The sequence below is a fragment of the Astyanax mexicanus genome, chromosome 6 (genome assembly GCF_023375975.1).
Source record: "Astyanax mexicanus isolate ESR-SI-001 chromosome 6, AstMex3_surface, whole genome shotgun sequence".
NCBI lineage: Eukaryota > Metazoa > Chordata > Actinopteri > Characiformes > Acestrorhamphidae > Astyanax > Astyanax mexicanus.
This window is the reverse complement of record NC_064413.1, coordinates 57982501-58010000: the sequence shown is the minus strand read 5'-3', so window position 1 is coordinate 58010000 and position 27500 is coordinate 57982501. Positions and strand designations below refer to the sequence as shown.

The window sequence follows — 27500 nt, the reverse complement described above, 5'->3', positions numbered from 1 at the left end:
CATTTATTTACAGAAAATGAGAAATGACTGAAATAACAAAAAAGATGCAGAACTTTCAGACCTCAAATAATACAAAGAAAATAAGTTCATATTCATAAAGTTTTAAGAGTTCAGAAATAATCAATATTTGGTGGAATAATCCTGGTGGTTTTTAATCACAGTTTTTTTTTATGCATCTTGGCATCATGTTCTCCTCCACCAATCTTACACACTGCTTTTGGATAACTTTATGCTGCTTTACTCCTGGTGTAAAAATTCAAGCAGTTCAGTTTGGGATATTGAGGTTGGGGAATGGGTTGAGGTTGAGATATTGAGGTTGGGATATTGAGGTTGGGGAATGGGTTGAGGTTGGGATATTGAGGTTGAGGGTGAGATATTGAGGTTGGGGAATGGGTTGAGGGTGAGATATTGAGGTTGGGGAATGGGTTGAGGTTGGGATATTGAGGTTGAGGGTGGGATATTGAGGTTGGGGAATGGGTTGAGCTTGGGATATTGAGGTTGAGGGTGAGATATTGAGGTTGGGGAATGGGTTGAGGTTGGGATATTGAGGTTGAGGGTGAGATATTGAGGTTGGGGAATGGGTTGAGGGTGAGATATTGAGGTTGGGGAATGGGTTGAGGTTGGGATATTGAGGTTGAGGGTGGAATATTGAGGTTGGGGAATGGGTTGAGGGTGAAATATTGAGGTTGGGGAATGGGTTGAGGTTGGGATATTGAGGTTTAGGTTGGGATATTGAGGTTGGGGAATGGGTTGAGGTTGGGATATTGAGGTTGAGGTTGGGATATTGAGGTTGGGGAATGGGTTGAGGTTGAGATATTGAGGTTGAGGTTGGGATATTGAGGTTGGGATATTGAGGTTGAGGGTGGGATATTGAGGTTGGGGAATGGGTTGAGGTTGGGGGTTTGTGGTAAAGGGAACTGCTCTGAGGGAACTGGGTTTGTGAGGCTGAGCAGAGTTTCATGTTTCCAGTGGTCCTTTTTCAGGGGTTTCAGAGATCTCCCAAAAGATTTTTAATTGCAGCTACCTCACATCCATATTATTTACACCCTTAAAGAACCATTTTCATAAATGTTTTAAGGAAACACAAACTGGTTCTTAAATAAGGTTAATCAGATAACAGTTTAAGCACCTTTTTTAATAAGTGCTACTTATGGCCATCAATAGCTTCAGGGAGATCTCAGACTCACAGGTACAGAAGATGTTGAGGATGTGCTGCATTATTGTGATGCTGATGACGTTCTGTTTCTGTATGTGTAGAAATTTAACACTCCCTGGAGGAAGTTCTTCACCTCCATGCCGGTTTACGCCATCATCGTAGCCAACTTCTGCAGGAGCTGGACCTTCTACCTGCTGCTCATCAGCCAACCGGCTTATTTCGAGGAAGTGTTCGGATTTGAGATTAGCAAGGTCACACACACACGCACACACACACACACACACACACACACACACACACACTCTCACACACACACACACTCTCAAACACACACACACACACACTACGTACTGACATCTGATACAGATCCAATATGCAGCAATGCGACTGAACAGTAAGACTGGAATTCATGCAAAAAATAAAGAAAAATAAAGGAGATGTAAACTGAGGGGCAGCGGTTTAGTGGTGGATTATTGAGGATTCAGATCCATAAATATCTGGACTGATGTTTCTCTTCCTGTAGAAACAGGAACTGCCTGAAAGCTCCTGTAATGCTGGACTACGTTCAGACCGGTGTTGGATATAGATCCCATTAAAAAAGTGAGAAAAGGCTAAAATAAACAGCAGATTTGGTGAATTGCAGTTTTACCTGCTAAAACTGTGCTGAGGAGATTTTAACTATAGCATTAACAAGACCCTCCCCCTCCCCCACAGAAACACTGCATTAATAAACTTTTACATTAATCTCAAATATGTGTTTCTAATAGAAAAGGGCAAATAGAATAGGTTTGTGTGATTTATTTAAATTTGCTTTTAGTAACTGGTGATTATTCTCTTGTATATATAAGTAAATAATTTTGTAAATAGGCCTGAAGAATCTACATTTCTACTGAAAATAAAGATTCTGTGCAGATTCACACATCCTGACAGCATAAGCCCCTCCCCCTCTCTGCAGGTGGGTATCCTCTCGGCCCTCCCCCACCTGGTGATGACCATCGTGGTGCCAATCGGAGGGCAGCTGGCCGACTACCTTCGCTCCAATAACATCATGTCCACCACCAACGTCCGCAAGATGATGAACTGCGGCGGTGAGAAGCTCTGTATGCAGGACTCGGCCCTGTGTGTAGTGTGTGTGTGTGTGTGTGTGTGTAGTGTGTAAATGTGTGTGTGTTTTGTGTAAATGTGTGTGTTTGTTGTTTGTAAAGGTGTGTTGTGTGTGTGTTTTGTGTAAATGTGTATGTGTGTGTGTTTTGTGTAAATGTGTGTGTGTTTTGTGTAAATGTGTGTGTGTTTTGTGTAAATGTGTGTGTTTGTTGTTTGTAAAGTGTGTTGTGTGTAAATGTGTGTGTTTGTTGTTTGTAAAGGTGTGTTGTGTGTGTGTTTTGTGTAAATGTGTGTGTGTGTAAATGTGTGTGTGTGTTTTGTGTAAATGTGTGTGTGTGTGTTTTGTGTAAATGTGTGTGTGTAAGTGTGTAAATGTGTGTGTTTGTTGTTTGTAAAGGTGTGTTGTGTGTGTGTTTTGTGTAAATGTGTATGTGTGTGTGTGTGTGTGTGTGTAGGATTCGGTCTGGAGGCAACGTTTCTGCTGGTGGTGGGATTTTCTCACACTAAGGGCGTGGCCATCTCTTTCCTAGTGTTGGCTGTTGGATTCAGTGGTTTTGCTATCTCAGGTAAGACCCTGTTTATCTCATGATGTTGAAGATTCTTCTGGATCAGTAAAGGACTTCCCTTACCTTCTGGTCCCTTAGGATTTAATAAGCACTTCCAAGTCCATCTACCTCAACCGTAAACACCAACCTCAACCCATTCCCCAAACCCAAACCATAACCCCACTTCATCTACCTCAACCACTAACCCCAACCTCAACCCATTCCTCAAACCATAACCCCATTCCATCTACCTCAACCACAACCCCAACCTCAACCCATTCCTCAAACCATAACCCCATTCCATCTACCTCAACCACAACCCCCAACCTCAACCCATTTCCCAAACCCAAACCATAACCCCTCCATCTACCTCAACCCCAAACCCCAACCTCAACCCATTCCTCAAACCCAAACCATAACCCCTCCATCTATCTCAACCCCAAACCCCAACCTCAACCCATTCCCCAAACCATTACCCCACCCCATCTACCTCAACCTCAACCCATTCCTCAAACCCAAACCATAACCCTAATCCATCTACCTCAACCCCAACCTCAACCTATTCCCTAAACCCAAACTATAACCCCATTCCATCTACCTCAACTCCAAACCTGTCAGGATGCGTGAAGGACGGACGAGGAGAGCGGATGCAAATGCGAGTGAATTTATTACACAATAAACAAAAGACAAAAATAAACAAATAAACTGAAACTGAACTGAAAACAAGAAACACGGGAAACAGAGACGCAACCATAACAGGCTAACAAAGCACAAGAACCGACACAAGGGAAAGGGAGCACGGACTATAAATAGTGTAAAACACACACGGGAAACAGAAAACACCTGGGGCTAAGGGGCGGAGTTACAAATGAACACAGGTGAGGGCAAGAAACACTGAGGAACACGGATCACGTGGGAGACACACTCACAGTCACAAGCAGAGACAGGCACAGAAAAGGTAAATAAACACAGAAACACGAGAACAGACAGGGACCACGTGACAAAACCCCAATCTCAACCCATTCCCCAAACCCAAACCGTAACCCCAGTCCATCTACCTCAACCGCAAACCCCAACCTCAACCCATTCCCCAAACCCAAACCATAACCCCATTCCATCTACATCAACTGTAAATCCCAACCCCAACCCATTCCCCAAACCCAAACCATTACCCCACTCCATCTACCCCAACCATAACCCTAATTCATCTACCTCAACCGTAAACCCCAACCTCAACCCATTCCTCAAACCCCAACCATAACCCCATTCCATCTACCTCAGCCGCAAACCCCAACCATAACCCCATTCCAACTACCTCAACCACAAACCCCTACCTCAACCTATTCCTCAAACCCATATCATAACCCCATTCCTTCTACCTCAACCACAACCCCCAACCTCAACCCATTTCCCAAACCCAAACCATAACCCCTCCATCTACCTCAACCCCAAACCCCAACCTCAACCCATTCCTCAAACCCAAACCATAACCCCTCCATCTATCTCAACCCCAAACCCCAACCTCAACCCATTCCCCAAACCATTACCCCACCCCATCTACCTCAACCTCAACCCATTCCTCAAACCCAAACCATAACCCTAATCCATCTACCTCAACCCCAACCTCAACCTATTCCCTAAACCCAAACTATAACCCCATTCCATCTACCTCAACTCCAAACCTGTCAGGATGCGTGAAGGACGGACGAGGAGAGCGGATGCAAATGCGAGTGAATTTATTACACAATAAACAAAAGACAAAAATAAACAAATAAACTGAAACTGAACTGAAAACAAGAAACACGGGAAACAGAGACGCAACCATAACAGGCTAACAAAGCACAAGAACCGACACAAGGGAAAGGGAGCACGGACTATAAATAGTGTAAAACACACACGGGAAACAGAAAACACCTGGGGCTAAGGGGCGGAGTTACAAATGAACACAGGTGAGGGCAAGAAACACTGAGGAACACGGATCACGTGGGAGACACACTCACAGTCACAAGCAGAGACAGGCACAGAAAAGGTAAATAAACACAGAAACACGAGAACAGACAGGGACCACGTGACAAAACCCCAATCTCAACCCATTCCCCAAACCCAAACCGTAACCCCAGTCCATCTACCTCAACCGCAAACCCCAACCTCAACCCATTCCCCAAACCCAAACCATAACCCCATTCCATCTACATCAACTGTAAATCCCAACCCCAACCCATTCCCCAAACCCAAACCATTACCCCACTCCATCTACCCCAACCATAACCCTAATTCATCTACCTCAACCGTAAACCCCAACCTCAACCCATTCCTCAAACCCCAACCATAACCCCATTCCATCTACCTCAGCCGCAAACCCCAACCATAACCCCATTCCAACTACCTCAACCACAAACCCCTACCTCAACCTATTCCTCAAACCCATATCATAACCCCATTCCTTCTACCTCAATTGCAAACCCCAGCCTCAACCCATTCCCCAAACCATAACCCCATTCCATCTACCTCAACCACTAACCCCAACCTCAACCCATTCCTCAAACCATAACCCCATTCCATCTACCTCAACCACAACCCCCAACCTCAACCCATTTCCCAAACCCAAACCATAACCCCTCCATCTACCTCAACCCCAAACCCCAACCTCAACCCATTCCTCAAACCATAACCCCATTCCATCTACCTCAACCACTAACCCCAACCTCAACCCATTCCTCAAACCATAACCCCATTCCATCTACCTCAACCACAACCCCCAACCTCAACCCATTTCCCAAACCCAAACCATAACCCCTCCATCTACCTCAACCCCAAACCCCAACCTCAACCCATTCCTCAAACCATAACCCCATTCCATCTACCTCAACCACTAACCCCAACCTCAACCCATTCCTCAAACCATAACCCCATTCCATCTACCTCAACCACAACCCCCAACCTCAACCCATTTCCCAAACCCAAACCATAACCCCTCCATCTACCTCAACCCCAAACCCCAACCTCAACCCATTCCTCAAACCCAAACCATAACCCCTCCATCTATCTCAACCCCAAACCCCAACCTCAACCCATTCCCCAAACCATTACCCCACCCCATCTACCTCAACCTCAACCCATTCCTCAAACCCAAACTATAACCCTAATCCATCTACCTCAACCCCAACCTCAACCTATTCCCTAAACCCAAACTATAACCCCATTCCATCTACCTCAACTCCAAACCCCAATCTCAACCCATTCCCCAAACCCAAACCTCAACCGCAAACCCCAACCTCAACCCATTCCCCAAACCCAAACCATAACCCCATTCCATCTACATCAACTGTAAATCCCAACCTCAACCCATTCCCCAAACCCAAACCATTACCCCATTCCATCTACCACAACCATAACCCTAATTCATCTACCTCAACCGTAAACCCCAACCTCAACCCATTCCTCAAACCCCAACCATAACCCCATTCCATCTACCTCAGCCGCAAACCCCAACCATAACCCCATTCCAACTACCTCAACCACAAACCCCTACCTCAACCTATTCCTCAAACCCATATCATAACCCCATTCCTTCTACCTCAGTTGCAAACCCCAGCCTCAACCCATTCCCCAAACCATAACCCCAGTCCATCTATCTCCACCGTAAACCTCAACCTCAACCCATTCCTCAACCCCAAACCATGACCCCATTCCATCTACCTCAACCCCAAACCTCGACTCATTCCTTATACCCAAACCATAACCACACTCCAACTAACCTTACCCATAAACCCCAACCTCAACGCATTCCCTAAACCCAAACCATAACCCCACTCCATCTACCTCAATTGCAAACCCCAACCTCAACCCATTCCCAAAACCATAACCCCAGTCCATCTACCTCAACCGCAAACCCCAACCTCAACCCATTCTTCAAACCCAAACCATAACCCCACTCCATCTACCTCAACCGTAAACCCCAACCTCAACCCATTCCCCAAACCCAAACCATAACCCCATTCCATCTACCTCAACCGTAAACCCCAACCTCAACCCATTCCCCAAACCCAAACCATTCCCCCATTCCATCTACCTCAACCATAAACCCCAACCTCAACCCATTCCCCAAACCATAACCCCATTCCAATTGCCTCAGCCGCAAACCCCAACCTCATCCCATTCCTCAAACCCATGTCATAATCCCATTCCTTCTACCTCAACCGTAAACCCCAACATCAACTCATTCCCCAAACCATAACCCCATTCCATCTACCTCAACCCCAAACCCCAACCTCAACCCATTCCACAAACCATTACCCCATTCCATCTACCTCAACCCCAAAGCCCAACCTCAACCCATTCCTCAAAGCCAAACCATGACCCCATTCCATCTACCTCAACCCCAAACCTCGACCCATTCCTTAAACCCAAACCATAACCACACTCCAACTAACCTTACCCGTAAACCCCAACCTTAACGCATTCCCTAAACCCAAACCATAACCCCACTCCATCTACCTCAGCCGCAAACCCCAACCTCAACCCATTCCCCAAACCATAACCCCAGTCCATCTACCTTAACCGCAAACCCCAACCTCAACCCATTCCTCAAACCATAACCCCATTCCATCTACCTTAACCCCAAACCTTAACCCATTCCTCAAACCATAACCCCATTCCATCTACCTCAACCCCAAACCCCAACACATTCCCCAAACCATTACCCCACCCCATCTACCACAACCTTAACCCATTCCTCAAACCCAAACCATAACCCTAATCCATCTACCTCAACCCCAACCTCAACCTATTCCCTAAACCCAAACTATAACCCCATCTCAACCGTAAAGCCCCTCAACCCATTCTCCAAACCATAACCCCACTCCATCTACCTCAACCGTTAACCCCAACCTTAACCCATTCCCCAAACCTAATTACCCATTCCTTTTAAAGTGTGTAGATATGATCTAAGCTAATCAGCATTAATAAAGAATATGGATTGAGACACCCTATTAAACTGGATGCTGAAGTATCATTAATAGTTATGGACTAAAGTCTGTAGAATTAGATTCCATTTGACAACCACTGACCTGGTTTTTGCCGGCCATGTAAACTCAGCACTCAGTGGTCCAGTGGTGCTCTGGTCCGGTTTTGGATATGATCTGAGTTTGCGTGTTTAGGTTAGAGAAATTAAGGTGAGGATTTGGATTTTGTGTGTGGACGAGGATGTGGGGTTCAGCCAGGTTAGAGGTTAGGGGTTTAGGTTTTGGATGTGGATGAGTGGTTGGGTGTTCAGGCAGGTTTTGTTTGATGAAATCAAATCAAATTCATATGGTGAGGATTTGCGTGAGGGTTTAGTATTCAGGTGATGATTTGGATTTGAGATGTGAACGGTTTTGGGTTTTTAGATGAGGGGTTGGGTTTTGGGTAAAGGTTTGGGATTTTGTATGAAAGTGAGGGTTTGGATAGAGAGAAGGTCAGTAGTATCTCAGTGGTTAGAAGTTTGGGTTGTGGGTTTGATACCCAGGCTGACTAAGCTTCCACAACTGAGCCTATTGGATGCAGTTTTAGTTGAGGGTAAGTGTGTGTTTGTCTCTGCAGGGTTTAATGTTAATCACCTGGACATCGCCCCGCGCTACGCCAGCATCCTGATGGGCATCTCTAATGGAGTGGGCACACTGTCGGGCATGGTGTGCCCTCTGATAGTCGGTGCCATGACTAAACATAAGGTACACACACCAGCACTGATACACTGAACTTTTCCCATGATGCTCTGCAGCTCTGTTTCATTCCTCTTCCAGACTCTATCCTGCATTCTCTCGCTCATTCAGTCGCTCATGGTGTTCATACTAACTATCCCTCTTTCCTTTCCTCTCATCCCTCACTCACTCTAACACACATACACATCCTCCACTATCTCTCTATCTATCTCTCTCTGTATCTCTATCTCTGTCTCTCTCTGTATCTCTATCTCTGTCTCTCTCTCTGTCTCTCTCTTCTGTCTCTCTCTCTGTCTCTCTCTCTGTCTCTCTCTCTCTCTCTCTCTCTCTCTCTGTAGACTCGGGAGGAGTGGCAGTATGTGTTTCTCATTGCTTCCTTGGTTCATTATGGCGGTGTAATCTTCTATGGTGTGTATTTCTGTCTTTTCTTTCATTCTTTTATAATCTCTCTCTTTCTCTCTCCTTTGATCCATAAATCACTGAGCTTTAGTTCCTCTCGGGATCTCAAAGCTTTATCAGAAATGTTGTGCTGGTGTCCTTTTTGCTTTGCTTCATCAGGTACGTAACGTTTATCCAGTTTATTTTTATATAAAAGAGTGATAAACTTAGTATCATCCATTTGCAAAGCAACGCCCCTGTGATGTCACCGTATTTCTGAGCGATAGATTTAGACTATCAGTTTTTAGTTTTGAGAAGTTCTGCTTTGGCATTCTCAAATTTGCAGAGGCAGAGTCAGATTCACCTACTCATTTATCAAAGACTCCCCCTTTTTCCAGACGAAGCACGAGTGTCTCAGACTGCCTTTATTGAGTCTGGATATCCAGACGTTGGGAGGAAGGCGGAGCTTCCGAGTTCTTCCCTAATTCATGCTGGGTAACCTTTTTATCACTGAAGGAGACGTGCTGTTTACCCAGCGATATTAAAATCTATATTAAATGACAACATAGGAGTTATGGACAAAGACATAAGTCATACCACAGTTAGTTCCGCCCCTTGAATATGATTGGCTGAGAGGTGTTCTATGAGTACTGTTAAGTTTCAGGTTCACCACAGTTTGAGTTTTAAGGACTTGTGGTTGGACCATGATGGATGGTTGTTGATGACATCATGCATGACATGAAAACATAAGTCACATGACTGACGTAACTTGTTTGGGGGTCGCAGGTCTCTTCGCGTCCGGAGAGAAGCAGGCGTGGGCGGAGCCAGAGAACACCAGCGAGGAGAAGTGTGGAATTCTGGGAGAGGACGAGCTAGCGGATGAAACCGAGGAGCTCTACCGAACGGGGGGTGGCGGCTACGGAGCCACCAGCCAATCCGCAGATGCCAACGGGGCGGGGACTGGAGGGGGTGGGGGGAACTGGGTCTCGGACTGGGACAAAACGGAGGAGTACGTCCAGCCCACCGGGACCAACAGCTACCTGTACGGAGGAGGAGTGGAGCGAGAGCTCACGTAGAGGTGGAGCGAGAGAGCGACGGAGCGAGAGAGTGAGAGTGTTAATGTACACCATACCAGATGGGTGTGTATTTTAGTGTGGCAGCAATGCACTGGTGTATGATTGTGTGATTGTGTGTGTGTGATTGTGTGTGTGTGTGTGTGTGTGATTGTGTGTGTGATTGTGTGTGTGTGTGTGTGTGTGAGAACTGTGAGTGTTTTCCCTGCAGTTATTCTGTATTTAGAACTTTAGGAACCTTTTCTAATCACCAGCCACATCCCCCCGCCTCCACCTTTAGAACCACTATTACCCCACACTGTCCCCAAACACCACACCTGTGCTCACCTGACCGTACCTGAGCTCACCTGAGTTTAACTGAGAGCAGGTAGACCCACCTAAACCAGTGTGTATTCACCTGAGCCCACCTGCCCTCAACTGAGCTAAACTAAAAGCAGGTGAGCTCACCTCAGCCTACCTAAGTGCCACTGAGTTGTAGGCTGTTGTGGCTAATTAAGGCGGTGTAGGCGGGGTTAGATGCGGTGGGTGGGGAAGGGTGGGGTGTGTCCAGGTGGAGTGTGGAGGCGTGTACCTGTGGTTGCTGTGCCTGAGTGTTCCTCATATTGAACCACTGCTGAGCGTTCTTCCAGCTCAGTTACCATAATAAAGCACCACTTAACGAGCACAACCAGCTTAACGAGCACAACCAGCTTAACGAGCACAACGAGCACTGATCGTTTCCGAGCTCCTCAGAGGCTGAGGGACGTTAGCAATATCATAAATCACTGATAATGATACTAGAAGTTCCACCTGATCAATACCTGCCGAGCTCCTTAAAGCTTGCAGGTTTCCGAGAGTTTTCTAAAAGGTGGAGGTTTGTGAGAACTCTCTAAAGGGTGGAGGTTTTTGAGAACTCTCTAAAAGGTGGAGGTTTGTGAGAACTCTCTAAAAGGTGGAGGTTTGTGAGAACTCTCTAAAGGGTGGAGGTTTTTAAGAGTTTTCTAAAAGGTGGAGGTTTGTGAGAACTCTCTAAAGGGTGGAGGTTTTTGAGAACTCTCTAAAGGGTGGAGGTTTTTGAGAACTCTCTAAAGGGTGGAGGTTTTTAAGAGCTTTCTAAAGGGTGGAGGTTTGTGAGAGCTGTTTCTCTGATGTCACTGACGGTCTGATTAACAGGTTGATTAAATTAGATTTAGGTCTGTTTTGGCCGTTACGCTCTTTGAGGAACTTGGCGCTTGGTTGGTTCCTCCTGCAGGATCGGAGTTTTTCTTGTGGGTGGAGATAATTTCAGTGATGCTGGTGGAGATCTGTTTTTTAAAATATATATAAATACATGTGGACGGGCCCTTGTGGACAGTAAGTGTCACTGCAGCCTTTTGTCTTTAATTTACTGGACCGGGATCAGGTCCTAGGAGAAACTGGTTAGTATACGTAGAGTAGGTGTAGGATAGACGTAGGATGGACGTGAATTGTGATTGGTTAGCACGTATACGGTTTTAGCACTGTTTCTTTTTTTTCTATAAAATGTAACCGGCACCAGTTTCGGACCCTCTGCCTCGTTACGCAGATCACTGATAATAACGTAAATTACGTACGAACTGTCCGCGCTGTGACATCACAGCATTTTAATCGTAACCGAGGACAGAATGTATCAGAGCATCAGCAAAACTGCGTTCAATAACACTGAGATAATAATCAATAATCTGCACTGTTGATCAGAATGCTCGTTCTGCTGCACCTATATTTATCTATATTTATATTTAAACACCTGTAGAATCACCTGTCCTGACCTCTGTTCCTATTGGACACTGGGTTTTGTATCATACCTTCAGGTGTTTTGTTTGTTTGTCTTTCTTCTCTCACTTGATCGGGTCAATATCACTCAATCTATCACTTTAGTTATTATAGATAATGTAGTGTAGTCATGTTGACGTTAAATAAAGGGGTTATATGCTGCTGCGTTCACACTGCAGGTAAATCTGATCCAAATCAGTTTTCAATTTCAATTTGGGACACTTTCATATGTGGTTTCAAAAAGTATTTTTTAGGAACTTCTTGACTGTGTTCAAACTGTCAGACTAGAATTCGATCATTAGTAAAGATTCTAATGTAAAGATCTAGATTGTATCCAGATTAATTTTTAAAGTCTAAAAAACCAAACGACTCATAAAAACACATCTGGAGGTGGTTTAAAAATGTCCACTGGAACCCAAGCAGATCTGTTTGTGATGTTCAGACATGCAAATCCGATCTGTTCTCAGTCATCTCAACAGATCCCGATTAACAAGATGCTCTTTAGTGTCTGATATAAATCACATTAAATAGACAGTGTGAACAGCCTAAAATAAACTTCAGATTCTGTGCGTAAATCAGACGTGGTCCAGTTTTACCTGCAGTCAGTGTGAACGCAGCGTTAGATTAGTTCTGTTGATTACTGACCCCTACAGGACAGACAGGAATAAAACCGTCACTTTCTGAGAAAAACCAAAGAGTTTTTACTGGTTTTATCAGGTTTAGTATCAGAACCGGTTTACACTGTTCACACCACTCACACACTCCTGCACAAGATTCAGAGTCTTCCTTTATCTTTATTATTTTACTGTTTCTTACATGTCTGTTACTTTGCTGTAAAATGTGTAAATGATTGATATTTATTGTTATTATTATTATTATTATAATCTGAATGATTTTGCGATGTTTGTGTTTGATCTGAACCTGTTTGTTACGTTTAGACGGTGTTTAAACTGGAGATGATCTTTGATCATTTCCTGTATTTATGAATAAAAGTGAGCGTATAAAACTCGCTGAGTGATGTTCTGATTACAGGAGGTGAGGAGGTGGAGGTGGGGGTGGAGAAGGAGGTGGAGGAATAGGGGATTAGTGGAGTATTAAGGGATTAGTATAGTGTAGTGTAGTGTAGTTCTGAGAGAGTGGAGGATTATGGGTAATGTAGTTTTCTCTGTGAGCCGCGTGTCTGGTGTGTTTTTGCTCCCTCTGGTGGCGGAGAAGAGAACAGCACTCAGGTATTTCAGTTTTATTTAGTTTTATTGAAATGTGTTAAAATTCCATTTTTTATGAGATTAAAATGTAATATAGGCTGTAAATAATGAAAATTATCACTGACCAAAGAAAAACACGTATCTCCAAAGTTTAGAGTAAAACCTTTCCAATCTTTTAGTACAAATTAATATAAAAAAATGCTATTCCATGATTTTTTTCTGTTTTTTTTCTATTTGTTCATTTATCATTAAATTAAGTATTAAAATGAAGACAGTTTGAGATAAATGTTTTTTGTTTTTTTTGGACAGTGAACACATGCGAAAGTAAAAATAAACAAATCTGTAACTTGTGTTAGAACAAATATATATAAACGTATATTTCAACAAGAAATAGTAAAATATTAAACAGCATATCTTTACACATCCTCTTTACTCCAGTTTACAGAATAAAACACAGATACAGTTTATTCAGGAATTAGTTTGAAGCTCAAGAAAAAAAATAATAATAAGTTTTATAAAATTATAAAAATAAAAGTGCAAAACGCAAAAATGTAATAAAATGATACTAAAAAGCATTACAGACATAATGCTGATTATAAAAGTGCAAACATCATTTATATTAATCAATAAAAGCATGTCATCCCTGTCAGACAATAACCTCGTTTAAGTCATTTTGAAGCGTTTCTATTGGTCCGTTCATCATCAAATCCTGACACAGTATAAACAGAAACGTCCGGATTCAGGATAATACTGGAGAAAAGAGAAAATTAAATGCAGAAGTGGAGATACGAGGTTTTGCGGGCGGAGATGATGTATACTGTCTGCTGCAGAGATAATGGAGGATAATGTGAATAGCAGAATATAACAGCTGTTAGAAACTACTCTAACAAATAAAGGTTCTAGATAGGGTTCCTGATACAGTGCTAAAGAAGAACCACTACTGATCGTTTTATTAAAATATAGATATTTTCTATAACTAGTTTCCAGGTAAAAACCCAATAATGAAGCTTTATTATTATTATTATTATTATTATTATTATTATTATTATTATAAGAGTGAAGTTCTGTGGGAATATAAAGAACGTTCTGTTCCTCTCCTTCAGTTAAACACAACAGAACCAGAACCAGATTTTACCCAGAACTGAAACATCTTATATAAATATATATATATATATATACAGCTCTGTCAAAAAATGAAGGTCACACTTCAGTTTCTGAATCAGTTTCTCTGATTTTACTATTTATAGGTTTATGTTTGAGTAAAATGAACATTGTTGTTTTATTCTATAAACTACAGACAACATTTCTCCCAAATTACAAATAAAAATATTCTCATTTAGAGCATTTATTTACAGAAAATGAGAAATGACTGAAATAACAAAAAAGATGCAGAGCTTTCAGACCTCAAATAATGCAAAGAAAACAAGTTCATATTCATAAAGTTTTATATGAGTTCAGGTTTTTAATCACAGTTTTCTTCATGTATCTTTGCATCATGTTCTCCTCCACCAGTCTTACACACTGCTTTTGGATAACTTTATGCTGCTTTACTCCTGGTGCAAAAATTCAAGCAGTTCAGTTTGGTGGTTTGATGGTTTGTGATCATCCATCTTCCTCTTGATTATATTCCAGAGGTTTTATATTTGGTAAAAGTGAAATCTTATTTTTTTACAGATCTGTATATATATATATATTGTTCTCTTTGTTTGTTTTAAAAGCTCTAAACTGGGCATTAACCCGGTTCTAGACTGTAGAACTGTACTTGTGTTGGTAAATGCTAAAGCTAACTGGCTAATCCACCAGCTAGCATCATGTTGGTCATGTGACTGTATTGTGCCAGACCAATCAGCAATTTCCTAGTCCTAAATATAATGATTATTTTTTATAATATATATATATATATAAAATATTACAATATATATATATATATATAAACTGTATGTATATATATATAATATTACAAAAACATATATATATAAACTGTATATATATATATATATATATTAATATGAATATAAACTGTATTAAAATAAAGATTAACACAGTTTAAACGGTTTGGAGCGCAGTTTTTCCTCCCGCAGGTTTTTAAGAGATTTGGCAGTTTTTGATGTGATTTAATTTGATTTAATTTGATTTATTTTGATATTTGAATCATGTTGCTGCTTATAGATACAGAATTTTAGACCTGAATTTTTCACCTCTAATCTAAAATATTCTCTAAAAGTTTGATTAAGAGAATTCAGACGAATTTGTCGCTCAGTAAGTTAAGGTCCTGGATTTGGATCTATTTTGAACTGCTGACCTCTGCTGGTGAGTTTTGGAAAATAGATCTGCAGGTAAGATTTTATTTTTATTTATTTTTTTTAAACTGTAATTTTCACATTTTTTAGCTATTTTTAGCAGTTGAATTTTATTTTTTTTTAAAGTTTATTTATGGTAAGCCGTGGTCACACTAGACGTCTGCTCATAACGTCACCATGGGAAATTAGCCGTAACTGGGTGCTATATATTGGTGCTGTTAGCATGCTAACACCAACGTTAGCCTACTCACCAATTTTATACATTACAAACATATAGTCTTCTCAGTAATGAATAATTAAATTTGATACCCTGATACTGAGTCCAGAGCTGCACCCAATCACAGCTAAACACTGTACTGAGCTGCTTTGGTTGGATTTCTATGTAAAGCTTAGCTTAGCTTAGAGCTAACGTAGCATTATCAGGCTAGCTAATGCAGCTATTATTAAAAATCTATAAGTGAGGAGTGTGGTTATAAACTCCACACTGTACAGTATAAAATGATTTAAGCCAACTAAGAGGCTAAGCAACTAGCATGCTAGCTAATGCTAATACCACAAATAAGGCTCTTAGGCGAAGTCAGCCAAGAAGCTAACTTAGCAATTAGCATGCAGGCTAACTCACCTACCATAAACTGAAGAGGAAAGAGTGAGATGATGATGCTCCCTCTCTTTACTGAGTGTTTTCTCTCTCTCTTTTTATAAGTTAGTTTTTAGAGGCGGTTTGGGTACATTAGCATTAGCATTAGCGTTAGCATTTCTTCAGGTTTGGGTCTTCAGAGCTGGAAAGGTCCTGTAGCTCTCAGTGCAGTCAGAGCAGGAGGACTAATGATCATGTAAACCAGTGAACTTTAAATCAAAGGAAATTTTGCTGATGTGAAATCGCTAATCGCAGCAAATCACACTGGAATTATAGTGAATTTTCTTGTGATAATTCGCAGACAGAAGTCTAGTGTGACCGCATCAGTGAGACAGGTAAATCTGTGCTAATATTTCTGAACCATTTCTGAACCAAATTGAACTCAAATTTAGTTAGAGATCTTTTTAATTGTTTCTGTTTTATATCGTTCTGTTCGGTGTAGATGATAAATGATTGTTTTGGTCTCACTGGGGGTCTTTCTCTTTTTTAAGCTCTTCGTATGGGCTCTCCTCTTTTGCCCCTTGCCCCTCTGCCGGTTCCGCCCCCGCCCCTGCCCCCTGCCCCAGGGTCTGGTAAACCTCAGCCTGGGTAGTTTTTAGAGCCTCGTACTCGCCCTGTCCCGAAGCCGGAGCCTGAGCCGGAGCCGGAGCCTGAGCCGGAGCCTGAGCCGGAGCCTGAGCCGGATCCTTCAGAGTATGGTAAACTTCGGCCTGAGTACTTTTTAGGGCCTCATACTCACCCTGTCCCTGAGCCGGAGCCTGACCCGGATCCTTCAGAGTATGGTAGACTTCGGCCTGAGTACCTTTTAGAGCCTCGTACTCGCCCTGTCCCTGAGCCTCGGCCTGACCTTTTTCTTTCAGAGTGTGGTAAACTGAACCCTCAGCCTCGCTCGCCTTCAGGAGTTCATACTCCCCCTCGCCCTCACCTTTACCCTCACCTTTACCCTTACCCTGACCTTTCAGGGTTTCGTACTGACTCTGTTCTTTGTCCTTCTTGCTCATTTCTAGGCGCTCGTACTCGTTTCCTCCCTCTTTCTTCCCGACCTCCTCGTATCCGCCGTCCGCACCGTCTTCTATGTTCCTTTTTTTTTTTCCGGATGCATTGGAGCGTCTTTTCCAGATAAACAGTGCCACCAGCAGGAAGATCACCCCCAACACAAACAGCAGCACCACCACGACCACCCATACTGCAGGTTCAGGTTCTGAAGAGTGGATGAAAAAAGAGACAGAAAATGAGGGTAGAGACAATATATCAATGATACAAATTTAGACAAAAACTAAGCTTTTACACCTTGTTTGGTCCAGACTTTCAGACTTTCAGACTTTTCAGTTTGATCCAATCCAAAATCACACTGATAAAAGGTCTGGACCACAGTTTGGGAACCATGGAATCACAGTCTGGACTAAAGGACTCAGATTAAAAGAGGTGATCTAGGGGGGCATTATCACATACCCATACTGCTCTATAATTAATCTACAGTTACAGTAGATACAGAATCACCAGCACTGTAATCTGTTGTACCCGTACTGCTCTGTAATTAATCTACAGTTACAGTAGATACAGAATCACCAGCACCGTAATCTGTTGTACCCATACTGCTCTGTAATTAATCTACAGTTACAGTAGATACAGAATCACCAGCACTGTAATCTGTTGTACCCATACTGCTCTGTAATTAATCTACAGTTACAGTAGATACAGAATCACCAGCACTGTAATCTGTTGTACCCGTACTGCTCTGTAATTAATCTACAGTTACAGTAGATACACAATCACCAGCACCGTAATCTGTTGTATCCATACTGCTCTGTAATTAATCTACAGTTACAGTAGATACAGAATCACCAGCACTGTAATCTGTTGTACCCGTACTGCTCTGTAATTAATCTACAGTTACAGTAGATACAGAATCACCAGCACCGTAATCTGTTGTACCCATACTGCTCTGTAATTAATCTACAGTTACAGTAGATACAGAATCACCAGCACCGTAATCTGTTGTATCCGTACTACTGTGTAATTAATCTACAGTTACAGTAGATACAGAATCACCAGCACTGTAATCTGTTGTACCCGTACTGCTCTGTAATTAATCTACAGTTACAGTAGATACAGAATCACCAGCACCGTAATCTGTTGTACCCATACTGCTCTGTAATTAATCTACAGTTACAGTAGATACAGAATCACCAGCACCGTAATCTGTTGTATCCGTACTACTGTGTAATTAATCTACAGTTACAGTAGATACAGAATCACCAGCACTGTAATCTGTTGTACCCGTACTGCTCTGTAATTAATCTACAGTTACAGTAGATACAGAATCACCAGCACTGTAATCTGTTGTACCCATACTGCTCTGTAATTAATCTACAGTTACAGTAGATACAGAATCACCAGCACTGTAATCTGTTGTACCCGTACTGCTCTGTAATTAATCTACAGTTACAGTAGATACAGAATCACCAGCACTGTAATCTGTTGTACCCGTACTGCTCTGTAATTAATCTACAGTTACAGTAGATACAGAATCACCAGCACTGTAATCTGTTGTAATCTGATTCAGACTGAGATTACCTCTTTTGTTTATCCCAAATTTTGGTCTTTGGTCAGACTGCAGTTTGCTTCACCTTTTGTTCCAAATATTTTTAGACCAAACAAGGTAGGTGTAAAAGCACCGACAGAGATGGTCTCAGCCTGAACTTACTGAGCCATGCTTTGGTTTGTTTGCAGTGTGAAAATATTTAAAGGTGAATTAAAGACAAAACTGATTTTTTTAACCTAGAATTATGCTGGCCTAACTCATAACTAGTCCTTTCCTTATCTGGAGGCAGTAACACAGAGTAGGTTTGGGTTAGGGTTTGGGTTAGGGGTTTTTAAAGGATGGGGTCAACAATGTCCAGACTGGGACGCGTTTAAGGGTCGGAAGCGGACAGTGCACTGGGTTCTGTATCTGGACAGGCGTACTGGAAAATGAAGAAGATGTAGGTGTATGCAGGTATGCTTACCCAACAGACATTCGTTGCTCCTGCGGGAGTAGCCAAATTCCCCCATCTTAACAGAGCATGTGTATTTCCCTTTTTTGGTGATGGTGATGGTCTTTCCAGTCTCTTCATGCAGTATCTGTGGTTCTGTTTGTCCATCAGGAATGTAATGCCAAACGAAGGTGGTTCTCTGAGCAACACAGGTCTTGGTTTCACAGTCCAGTTTGGGTTTGGGAAGGCCAGCTAAAACATAATTACACCTCAGTCAGATATACAGTCATGATAACTGTCACGCTGGGGTGTGATGGAGGGATGGAGGAGGACGTAAGTGCAAAGATATTTATTTTTAAACAAACAAGATAAATCAAAACAAATAAAACGCGGGTAACGCAAAACAACAAGACTTGGGATAACAAACTAAGAAACACAGACTAAGAAACTAGGAAACATACGGGCAGCAAGGATACATACAGACTAAGGATCTCGGATACAGGATACAAAATATACAGGATACAAAATACAAAAGACTCGACACTGAACATCCAAACAGAGGGGCTTAAATACAGGAGGGGAGTGAGAAACACCTGGGCTGGGATGACGAGGGGGCGGGGTTACAAACAGGACACAGGTGAGAACACTAATAGCTAGGGCAGGGCTGGGGCGGAGCTATGGTGGAGACAAAAACAACAACACAAGCACATGGCTGGAAACACTTGACAGGAAAACAGAGGGGCAGGAGCACAAGAGACCAAACGAGGGAGAAAACAGAAGACAGACAAAGGCTAGGGTGTAACAATAACACAAACACAGACACAGCATAAATAATCTGTGCACTGTTTAAACGGCACAGCTTCAGAGTGAATGCATTGTTGACAATGTTTTAATAAAACATAATCAGTGAGGTATAAATGTGACGTGACGGGTAGTGAATGTGTTACGGGTCATTGCTGAAAGTTGGGAGAAGCACCATAAGCCTGACTGTTTAGTTCCTGCCTGACAATCATCATACAACAGAATTACGGCTGTTCTCTGCTTGTATTAGTGTTGTTTTATATATTCTACATATATAAAACTCCTGCCTCATGGTAAGATCCACACCTGCCGAACCCAGACCATTATGCCGGAGAGATTTGAGGATGCCAGGGCTTCTTCCTTCTCCTCCAGTGCTCCCAGACTTTTGACATGAGCAGAAGTGGCCTACATAATCTACCTTCTTAGTGGCATGCTCTAGATTGGGCCACGCCCATCGGCGAGAGACAACCTAATGTGTCCAGATACATCAGGAAAAAGGTGACTATTTTTTTTTTTAGTTTTTTGAGTACTATGTCATTGAGTTCTGTACCCTAGCGGTAGGAAGTGGGTGCAGGGTCTTTCTGAGGAGCTCAAAGACAAGCTGATTCTTTCTGATCCCCCTACGTCACTCGATGGTTTATTCAAGATAGCTCTGAGGTAAGACAGCGACAAGTCTAGCAGCACCCACAGCTCACAGAAAGCTCACCCTGTTCCAGCTCATTCCTTAAAATCAGAGGATTTCCTGGAGGCCTGCATGCATTAGGGAAATGGACAGGTCCATCTGAAACAAGTGGTTCACTGATGGACATACCTGTTCCCCTGTGAGTCTGGGGTGTCCCTCAACTTAAACATATTGTGGGGTTTCTCTGAGGAACGTCTCTGAGCTTATATAGATTCAGGTGCAGCAGGAAACTTTATTGGTGTTGCTTCAGCCAGGACCCTCAATGAGCCAAGTTATTGCCCATATTGGCTATTGATGGGTTGTGTCATTGGACCAGGAACCAGTCTGTCCTTCGGTTTTCATCTCCAGTCTAATGGCAAACCTGGATCTGGAGCTCAGCCTCGGGAGACTGGCTTCCTCAAGCTCCTCATCCTGGTATGGTCTCTTGATATGGGGGGAGTTTGCCCATACCACCTTACCGAATTTATCATTGGCAAAAGGCAAATGGAAAGGGCGTACAGGCTCTGCTAGTCATGTCCCGGAAGACCCAGTCACTGGCTGGAGGTATAGACCATGGCTATGGTGGTATAGGCTTGTTGGGTTTTTGGTCTAGGACTCTGGATTAAATCTCAGAAACTGGTTCCCCCTTACATCGGTCCATTAAAGGTTCTTCACAGAATCAACCTTGTTTCCTGCCATCTAGCAAGGCTGCTCACTTTGCACATGGGGGTAATGTAGGGACAGTCTCCTGGGCAAGACCACCTCTGGCCACCAGAGGGGGGTAACAGGTCATTTCTGAAGGAAATCAAGCCTAACGACAAACTCGCCTGCTTTTGTAGAGAAGTGGTAGAGCATTCATCTCTCAGTTCAGAGGCCTTCAGAGTCTTCTCTACTCTGCTCTTGGGTCCAGGGGTTGCTTAACCAGTAAGGAGACATTGTGTGACAATATAACCTGGGTTCAATTCTCTTTTAGGGTTAGCTCTTACAGAATGTCTAATTTTGAGATTGGGATGTAAGAATCTAAGAGGCAGGCAAGTGCTATTTCTTTAAACAAAATATTGAAATAAGTAGAATTATCTGCCAAAAACACTTTTTTTCTGGACAAAAGTCACAATATAGATAAAACGTCTAGAAAAATCACTTTAATCTGCATCTGCACACTTAAATCAGGTTTCAGTCGTTCATGACGTCATCAAATCCAGAGTGAGAACCAAGAAGAGCTGAAGGTTAGTTACTATAGCAACCCATGCAGACACACTTGTGATGTCAGGACACACAAATCCGATCTGATCACTTGAATCTAACCGTACTGACAGATCATCAGATCTGATTTGAGAGTTGAATACAGTCTGAACAGAAGTTCTGACTCCTGCTTGTGGAAGGTGATCATGGTTAAGACATGGTGTGAATGCAGTGCATGTTGTGTTGTTGTGTTGTTGAGCGTTTGCTTTGTGTTACCTATGACACTGAGAACCTGTGTGTCGGACGACAGGTTGGAATGTGTCGCTGCATCTTTACTGATGTGGGTGAACTTGTAGGAGGCCCTGCAGCTGTACTGGCCTGCGCCGGAGTCGCTGATGTTGGGGATGGTTAATGTGTTCCCGTGGGGGTTATCAGGTTTTTTTGTTTTTCCATTTTGATAAAATACGACACTGACGATTTGAGGACCCCCCCACACATCACAGGTCACCATAACGTCATCACCCTTCAGTGCTGGATGTTCTGACATCTGCAGCCTCACCATTTTTTCTGAAAAACAGAGACGGAGGACAGAAGAGGGAAACAGAGGGAATATGTTGTTTATGGGGAAGATTGAGATTATATACAAAATGAACCGATAACCTAACCCCACACGTGGCACTGGGAGCAGATAGCTTCCCCACCCACACTAGACCTCCGATTTCAGGAGGAACAGGACATGTAATTTAGTCACTGACAGCACTGTCGATGTGTAGTCACTCCTCAAGATACTATAGGTAAACTTGTACACCACATGAGTCTTAAATGTGATTAACTGAAGTTTTCAGTAAACATTACTTAGGAACGTGAATTTATCTCATCCAGGCTCACAGTGTTGGACGTTCTGCATGATTATGTACTTGGTGGTGTTTACTGTGGTGTTTACTGTGGTGTTTACTGAGCTCCAGTGAATGAAGTCACCAGATTGTGGGGTTGTGATCATGAAAGCGTTACCTGTAGCTATGAGCTTGATGGCGTTGCTGCGTGGACGCTGCTGGCGGTCCGTTTTGCTGGTGCTCATGCACCAGTAGGTCCTGCCGTCTTCAACATCGGCGTGGATGGTGGCGGTGGTGTTGATGTTGGACTTGGGGTCACCTGGATGGGGCTTTATGGGTACCCACCATTCGCCATTAGCATTTGCATAGCGGCATCTCCAGTCGTCCAGGCCGTCATGGTGGTAGAGCTTCAGAAGAACAGCGTCTCCTTTGCTGACGACGGTGTTCGCCTGTTTCAACACCGACAGCGACGCTGGGGGCAGCATGTCTGGGGTACAGGGACAGATGCAGAGAGAAAGAAGGTTCTAGATAAGTTCTGCACTTTAGTGTTTATATTATGTTTATAAGTATTAAGATGTCCTACCCAACACTGTGATCTGAACCTTATTGCTCTCCTGTCCATGTTTACACTGGTACTCTCCCGAGTCGCTCGTCGTCACTACTGGGAGGTGCACTGTAGCATTGGTGGAATTTTTTGTTCCATTGTGGGACCACGTTACACCGTTCTCCAGAACAGTACTCCCATCTTTACACCTCAGAGTCACCTCGTCCCCCACGTACACCCGCTGAGACGGGAACGCCGGGAACAGCGAGACTGAGAAGAACCAGGAAACTGTTTTACTGAGGTAACGAGTCTTTTTATAGTGCAATAACAGAACATCACAAAATTAAAATACCAAAGCTAATATTAACCTTAATATTAATATTACACAATTAAGAAATTAACTTTATATCATGTTAATAATTTGTGTGTGTGTATAGTGTGTGTAAGTGTGTGTGAGTGTGTGTATTGTGTGTGTATAGTGTGTGTGTGTGTAGATTTACCTTTTATATCTTTTCCGAGTGTAAAAGTCAGGAACACTGAAAACAGAAAATAATCATTAATTATCATTAATAAGAATTAATTGTACATATTTATTTAGATTTACAGTTTAATCTACAATTACACACCCACATCATCTCAGATACACACACAGGCTTGCAAAAGTATTCAGACCTCCCGAGCTTTTTCACATTTTGTCTCCCATGGGTTGAGATGTTACAGAACAGAACACTCAATCTATCCGTTTCCCTCAGTGGTTCAGAGCTGACTATAGCGCCCAGTAAAACTCAGTATATATAAATATATATAAATCTAAAACTTATATAATCTCAGACTACAGACCTCTTAGTCTATTAGAAAAAATACTCAACACAGTAATTACTACAGATTAACAGTTTTATTGTGTTTAATGGTTTATTGTGACCTAAATTGCCATATAAATCTAAAGACCAATCAACTAGATAACAGTTAGAATATTGCGTAATATATATTTGAAATAGTGTTTACACGCAGAGCACGGGGGGTCTCTTGGTCATTGGTGTAGGAACCAGTATCAGAAATAGATGGAAAAATAATACTGCTGAAATAGTTTTAAAATAAACTTTTATTTTGAAATCTTAGAAGCGTGGTTTTAATTAACATTAGCTAAAACCATTATCTCTGCTTTTATCAAGAAGACGTGGGTGCTCTCGCGCTCCTGAGAGAGAGGGTGCTTTTCCTGGCGGGGGGCTGAATTCAGCACAACACCCAACTTTCGGCTTTACACGCGAGAGCAGTGATGAGAGCAAAGAATCACAACAATAACAATAAAACAATAAACTGCAATTAAAACTAAAGACTTCTGGGTAATATCTTGTTCTGATAACAGACTGGGAGGGTTTGGGTTATATAATGTTTATATTAACTGCTGCCAAAAATCTCTATAAAACATAAAATTACATTGTTTTATTAAAAGAACACCATGGTAAGAAGTGCTTTCAGTACAAATATAAAAACACAGGACCCGACGATACTGAGCTTTTTTAAAAAGAGAGGAGAAAATGTAAATATACAACAGAATTGACATGCTAATAATAATAATAATAATAGGTGATAACTGACTAACTATAGGTTTTTCATATATGTATATAATTCAGACACTGCATGCACTAAATATAATGTAGAGTAACATGTTTAGGATGTAAAGTGATCTTAAGCTGTTTTTCTTTTTTGTGATTAACTGTAATTCTGAGTCACTATAGTGGAGCTTAGATTAATTTTAGCAAATTTCAGTATCAAACCCACTCCTAAACCCAGGGTTCTGGTTACAGACGAACTCTGAGACTATGTCCTTGTTCTTTCCTTAAACATCCAATCAGAACAATACCCTTCATATCTACATGGAAAATGGAAATTGGCACTACTTCAATCATCACAACCATTGTTCATCACGTTCTTCAATCAGCAGCAGGAAGAGGAGCGTCTACAGACGTTTCCCTTTAGATAATCTCTAACATTTCCATCATCAAACACTTTCACATTTCATAAGAACAGAATTCAGTTCAGATCCACTTCAGACAGGAGGTGTGATTAATTCAGAATTCATTTGATTGATTATTGATTAATGGAGCTGATGAGCGGAGGTGTGTAAATACAGTTACAGAATCCCATTAAAAAGCTTTATAAACCTGCTTTAATCTTCTCCACAACTTTATCTCTGATCTGTTTCCTCATTCAGTGATTTAATTCAGAAAGCAGTGAATTTATTACAGTAGGTTTTATCAAGGGGTTTTAGGGGTGGGGGGCTGAATACTTTCAGATTTTTATATATAAAAATATAAATTCATATACATTTATTATACATTATATATTTTACTGAAATATTTGTATTAAAGTATGCAGAAAATGTCAAGTTAATATGTAGTATTTTTATAATTACAGTTTAGGAATTAATTAATAAAAATATGCCGGGACAACAACCTCATTTCTGAAAAACAGCAACTTTACAGGAGGATAAAAAACCTACTTAACCTGAGCTCTCAGTGAGAGTAAATATAAAAATCATTTATTATTCTGCAGAAAAGCCTCAGCTAACCCCCGAGCCGTGTGCCGGTTGGACTGCTGGTACCCGTCAGCTGCTTCCGGAGTACCACGGGCCAAAAGGGCCAAATAGGACTCCTTCAGCCGGACAGTGTCCCTCACCGCTGGTGTACACTAGTGAGTCTGAGGATCGCCGCCGCAACAACCGGCACCGACAACCGTGCAACCACAGCTCCAGTAAACTGCCTCAGCAATGGAGGTGCAGAACACGACCCACTCTCACTCAATGTCCCCAACCTCCCCCGGAACGTGTTTGAAGGTCTCCCGGAGGAGGGAGTTGAAGCTCCGTCTGACAGAAGACTCTGGTGATTAGTTTAGGTCTGCCAGGTCTGACCGGTCTCCTCCCCCACCATTGGAGTAACTCATCACCAGGTGGTGATCAGTGGAGAGCTCCGCCCCCCTCTTCACCCGAGTGACCAGGACATGCGTCCTCAGATCAGACGACACGACGACAGAGTCGATCACTGAACCGCGGCCTCGGGTGTCCTGGTGCCGAGTGCACAAGTGGACACCCTTGTGCTCGAACATGGTGTTAGATATGGACAGTCCATGACGAGAGCAGACGTCCAATAACAGAACAGCACTCGGGTTCCGATCAGGAGGACCGTTTCTCTTGACCACACCCCTCCCGCTCTCACTGTCCCTCCCCCCGGCTCTGCTGTTTGGGGATGACGGGGTCCTGCTGGATCGTTAGCTGGTGATCTACAGCTCCCAGTGGAGCAGGTTGCAGCTGAGTGTGAAGAGGCCGGGTCTTCCTGATTCTGTTTGTTCACTAATGAAGCGCTGAGCTCTTCACAGAACAGCTGTATTACAGTAAACAGCTGGATTACATCTGTTACATCATTCAGTGATTCAGAAAGCAGGGAATTTATTACAGTAGATTTTATTCAGGGGTTTCAGAGTAACGAGGGGTTGAGATTTTTACACTGCCTTAATAATAATAATAATAATAATAATAATAATAATAATAATAATAATAATAATAACAATAGTTTTTTATTTCTAAAAAAAAGTTTAAAATATCCAATAAATGTTGTTTCACTTCATGATTGTCTCCCACCTGTTGTTGATTCTTCACAAATAATTACAATTTCATATCTTTATGTTTAAAACCTGAAATGTGCCAAAAGTTTTAAAAGGTCAAGGGGGACGAATACTTTTGCAACGCACTGTATATATAAAAATATAAATTCATATACATATGAATAAAACTATCTATATATTATAACATTTTTAAAAATTGTTGAAAGTATTTAAACAGTATTTAAACAGTGTAAAATATAATAGATATTTGTATTTTAAATTAATCTAATTAAAAAAGATACATAATGCTGATAATTGTAAATATAATGTAAATTAATGAATAAAAATATGCCGCCGCTGCTGGACAATAACCTCGTATCTGCAAAACAGCAAATTTACAGGAGAATAAAACCCTACTCAACCTGAGATACCAGTGAGAGTTAATATAAAAATCATTTATTATATTTAATATTTCTATTATTATTTTCTGTTGGTCCGTTTCTCAAGAACAATGGAGATACGAGGTTTTTAGGTATAGTGATGATCGTGTAAAATTAATTTTAAATGTATGTAAAGTGTATTTATTTATATTTTGTAAAACTACAGTTTTGGAGATGTGAGGTTTTGTAATGAATCAGTGGTGTATAATGTTTACGCACCCTGTTTAATAAATACACTGTTTCTGTTTATAAGAAATTACCAAATGGGCAGTCATTTTTATGCATGTTTTATTTTAATAAATTCAGTAAATAAGCAATAATTCAGCATTAAATATGCAGAAATATGTCGCTGTGTTATAGATTATATAATTTTAATTTATTTTTATTTTTAAATTAATGTTTTATTGTGTATATAATACTATTGCTGGAGATTATAATTGTTTTTTTTTTTAAATAAAGAAAATGTATAAAGAGAATATAACATTTTTAAGTTGCTTAGAATTTATTAATTATTATATTTATAAGATTTTTATTTTGACTACATTAAAAAATAAAACAGAAGCGCAGAAACTTCAGATTCCTCTTTCAGATTAACTC

The 27500-nt window shown here is 41.7% G+C and overlaps 2 protein-coding genes across 9 annotated transcripts in view; one reads left to right on the top strand and one right to left on the bottom strand.

Moving 5' to 3' along the window:
* The window catches only part of slc17a7b (solute carrier family 17 member 7b), a 27384-nt gene extending 14659 nt beyond the window's left edge, over positions 1–12725 (top strand). The window contains exons 8-15 of one of the 8 annotated variants that reach the window (XR_007439603.1): positions 1258–1407; positions 2112–2244; positions 2716–2826; positions 8386–8513; positions 8843–8912; positions 9669–10808; positions 10865–10920; positions 11033–12725. Coding sequence is in view for 2 of the 8 variants with exons in the window: in XM_049480641.1 (XP_049336598.1) it covers positions 1258–1407; positions 2112–2244; positions 2716–2826; positions 8386–8513; positions 8843–8912; positions 9669–9958 (882 nt within the window). In the remaining 6 variants the exon portion in view is untranslated. Of the gene's footprint in view, positions 1–1257; positions 1408–2111; positions 2245–2715; positions 2827–8385; positions 8514–8842; positions 8913–9668 lie in introns of all 8 variants that reach the window. The other 7 variants (XR_007439605.1, XR_007439604.1, XR_007439602.1 and 4 more) reach the window with 7 other exon arrangements.
* Positions 12726–15377: 2652 nt separating this feature from the next.
* The window catches only part of LOC103039996 (uncharacterized), a 13609-nt gene continuing 1486 nt past the window's right edge, over positions 15378–27500 (bottom strand). The window contains exons 2-7 of the mRNA XM_049480684.1: positions 23364–23399; positions 22903–23133; positions 22498–22806; positions 21763–22053; positions 18876–19094; positions 15378–17068 (exon numbers count right to left, since the gene is read on the bottom strand). Coding sequence (XP_049336641.1) covers positions 16332–17068; positions 18876–19094; positions 21763–22053; positions 22498–22806; positions 22903–23133; positions 23364–23399 — 1823 coding nt within the window. The 3' untranslated portion in view covers positions 15378–16331. The remainder of the gene's footprint in view (positions 17069–18875; positions 19095–21762; positions 22054–22497; positions 22807–22902; positions 23134–23363; positions 23400–27500) is intronic.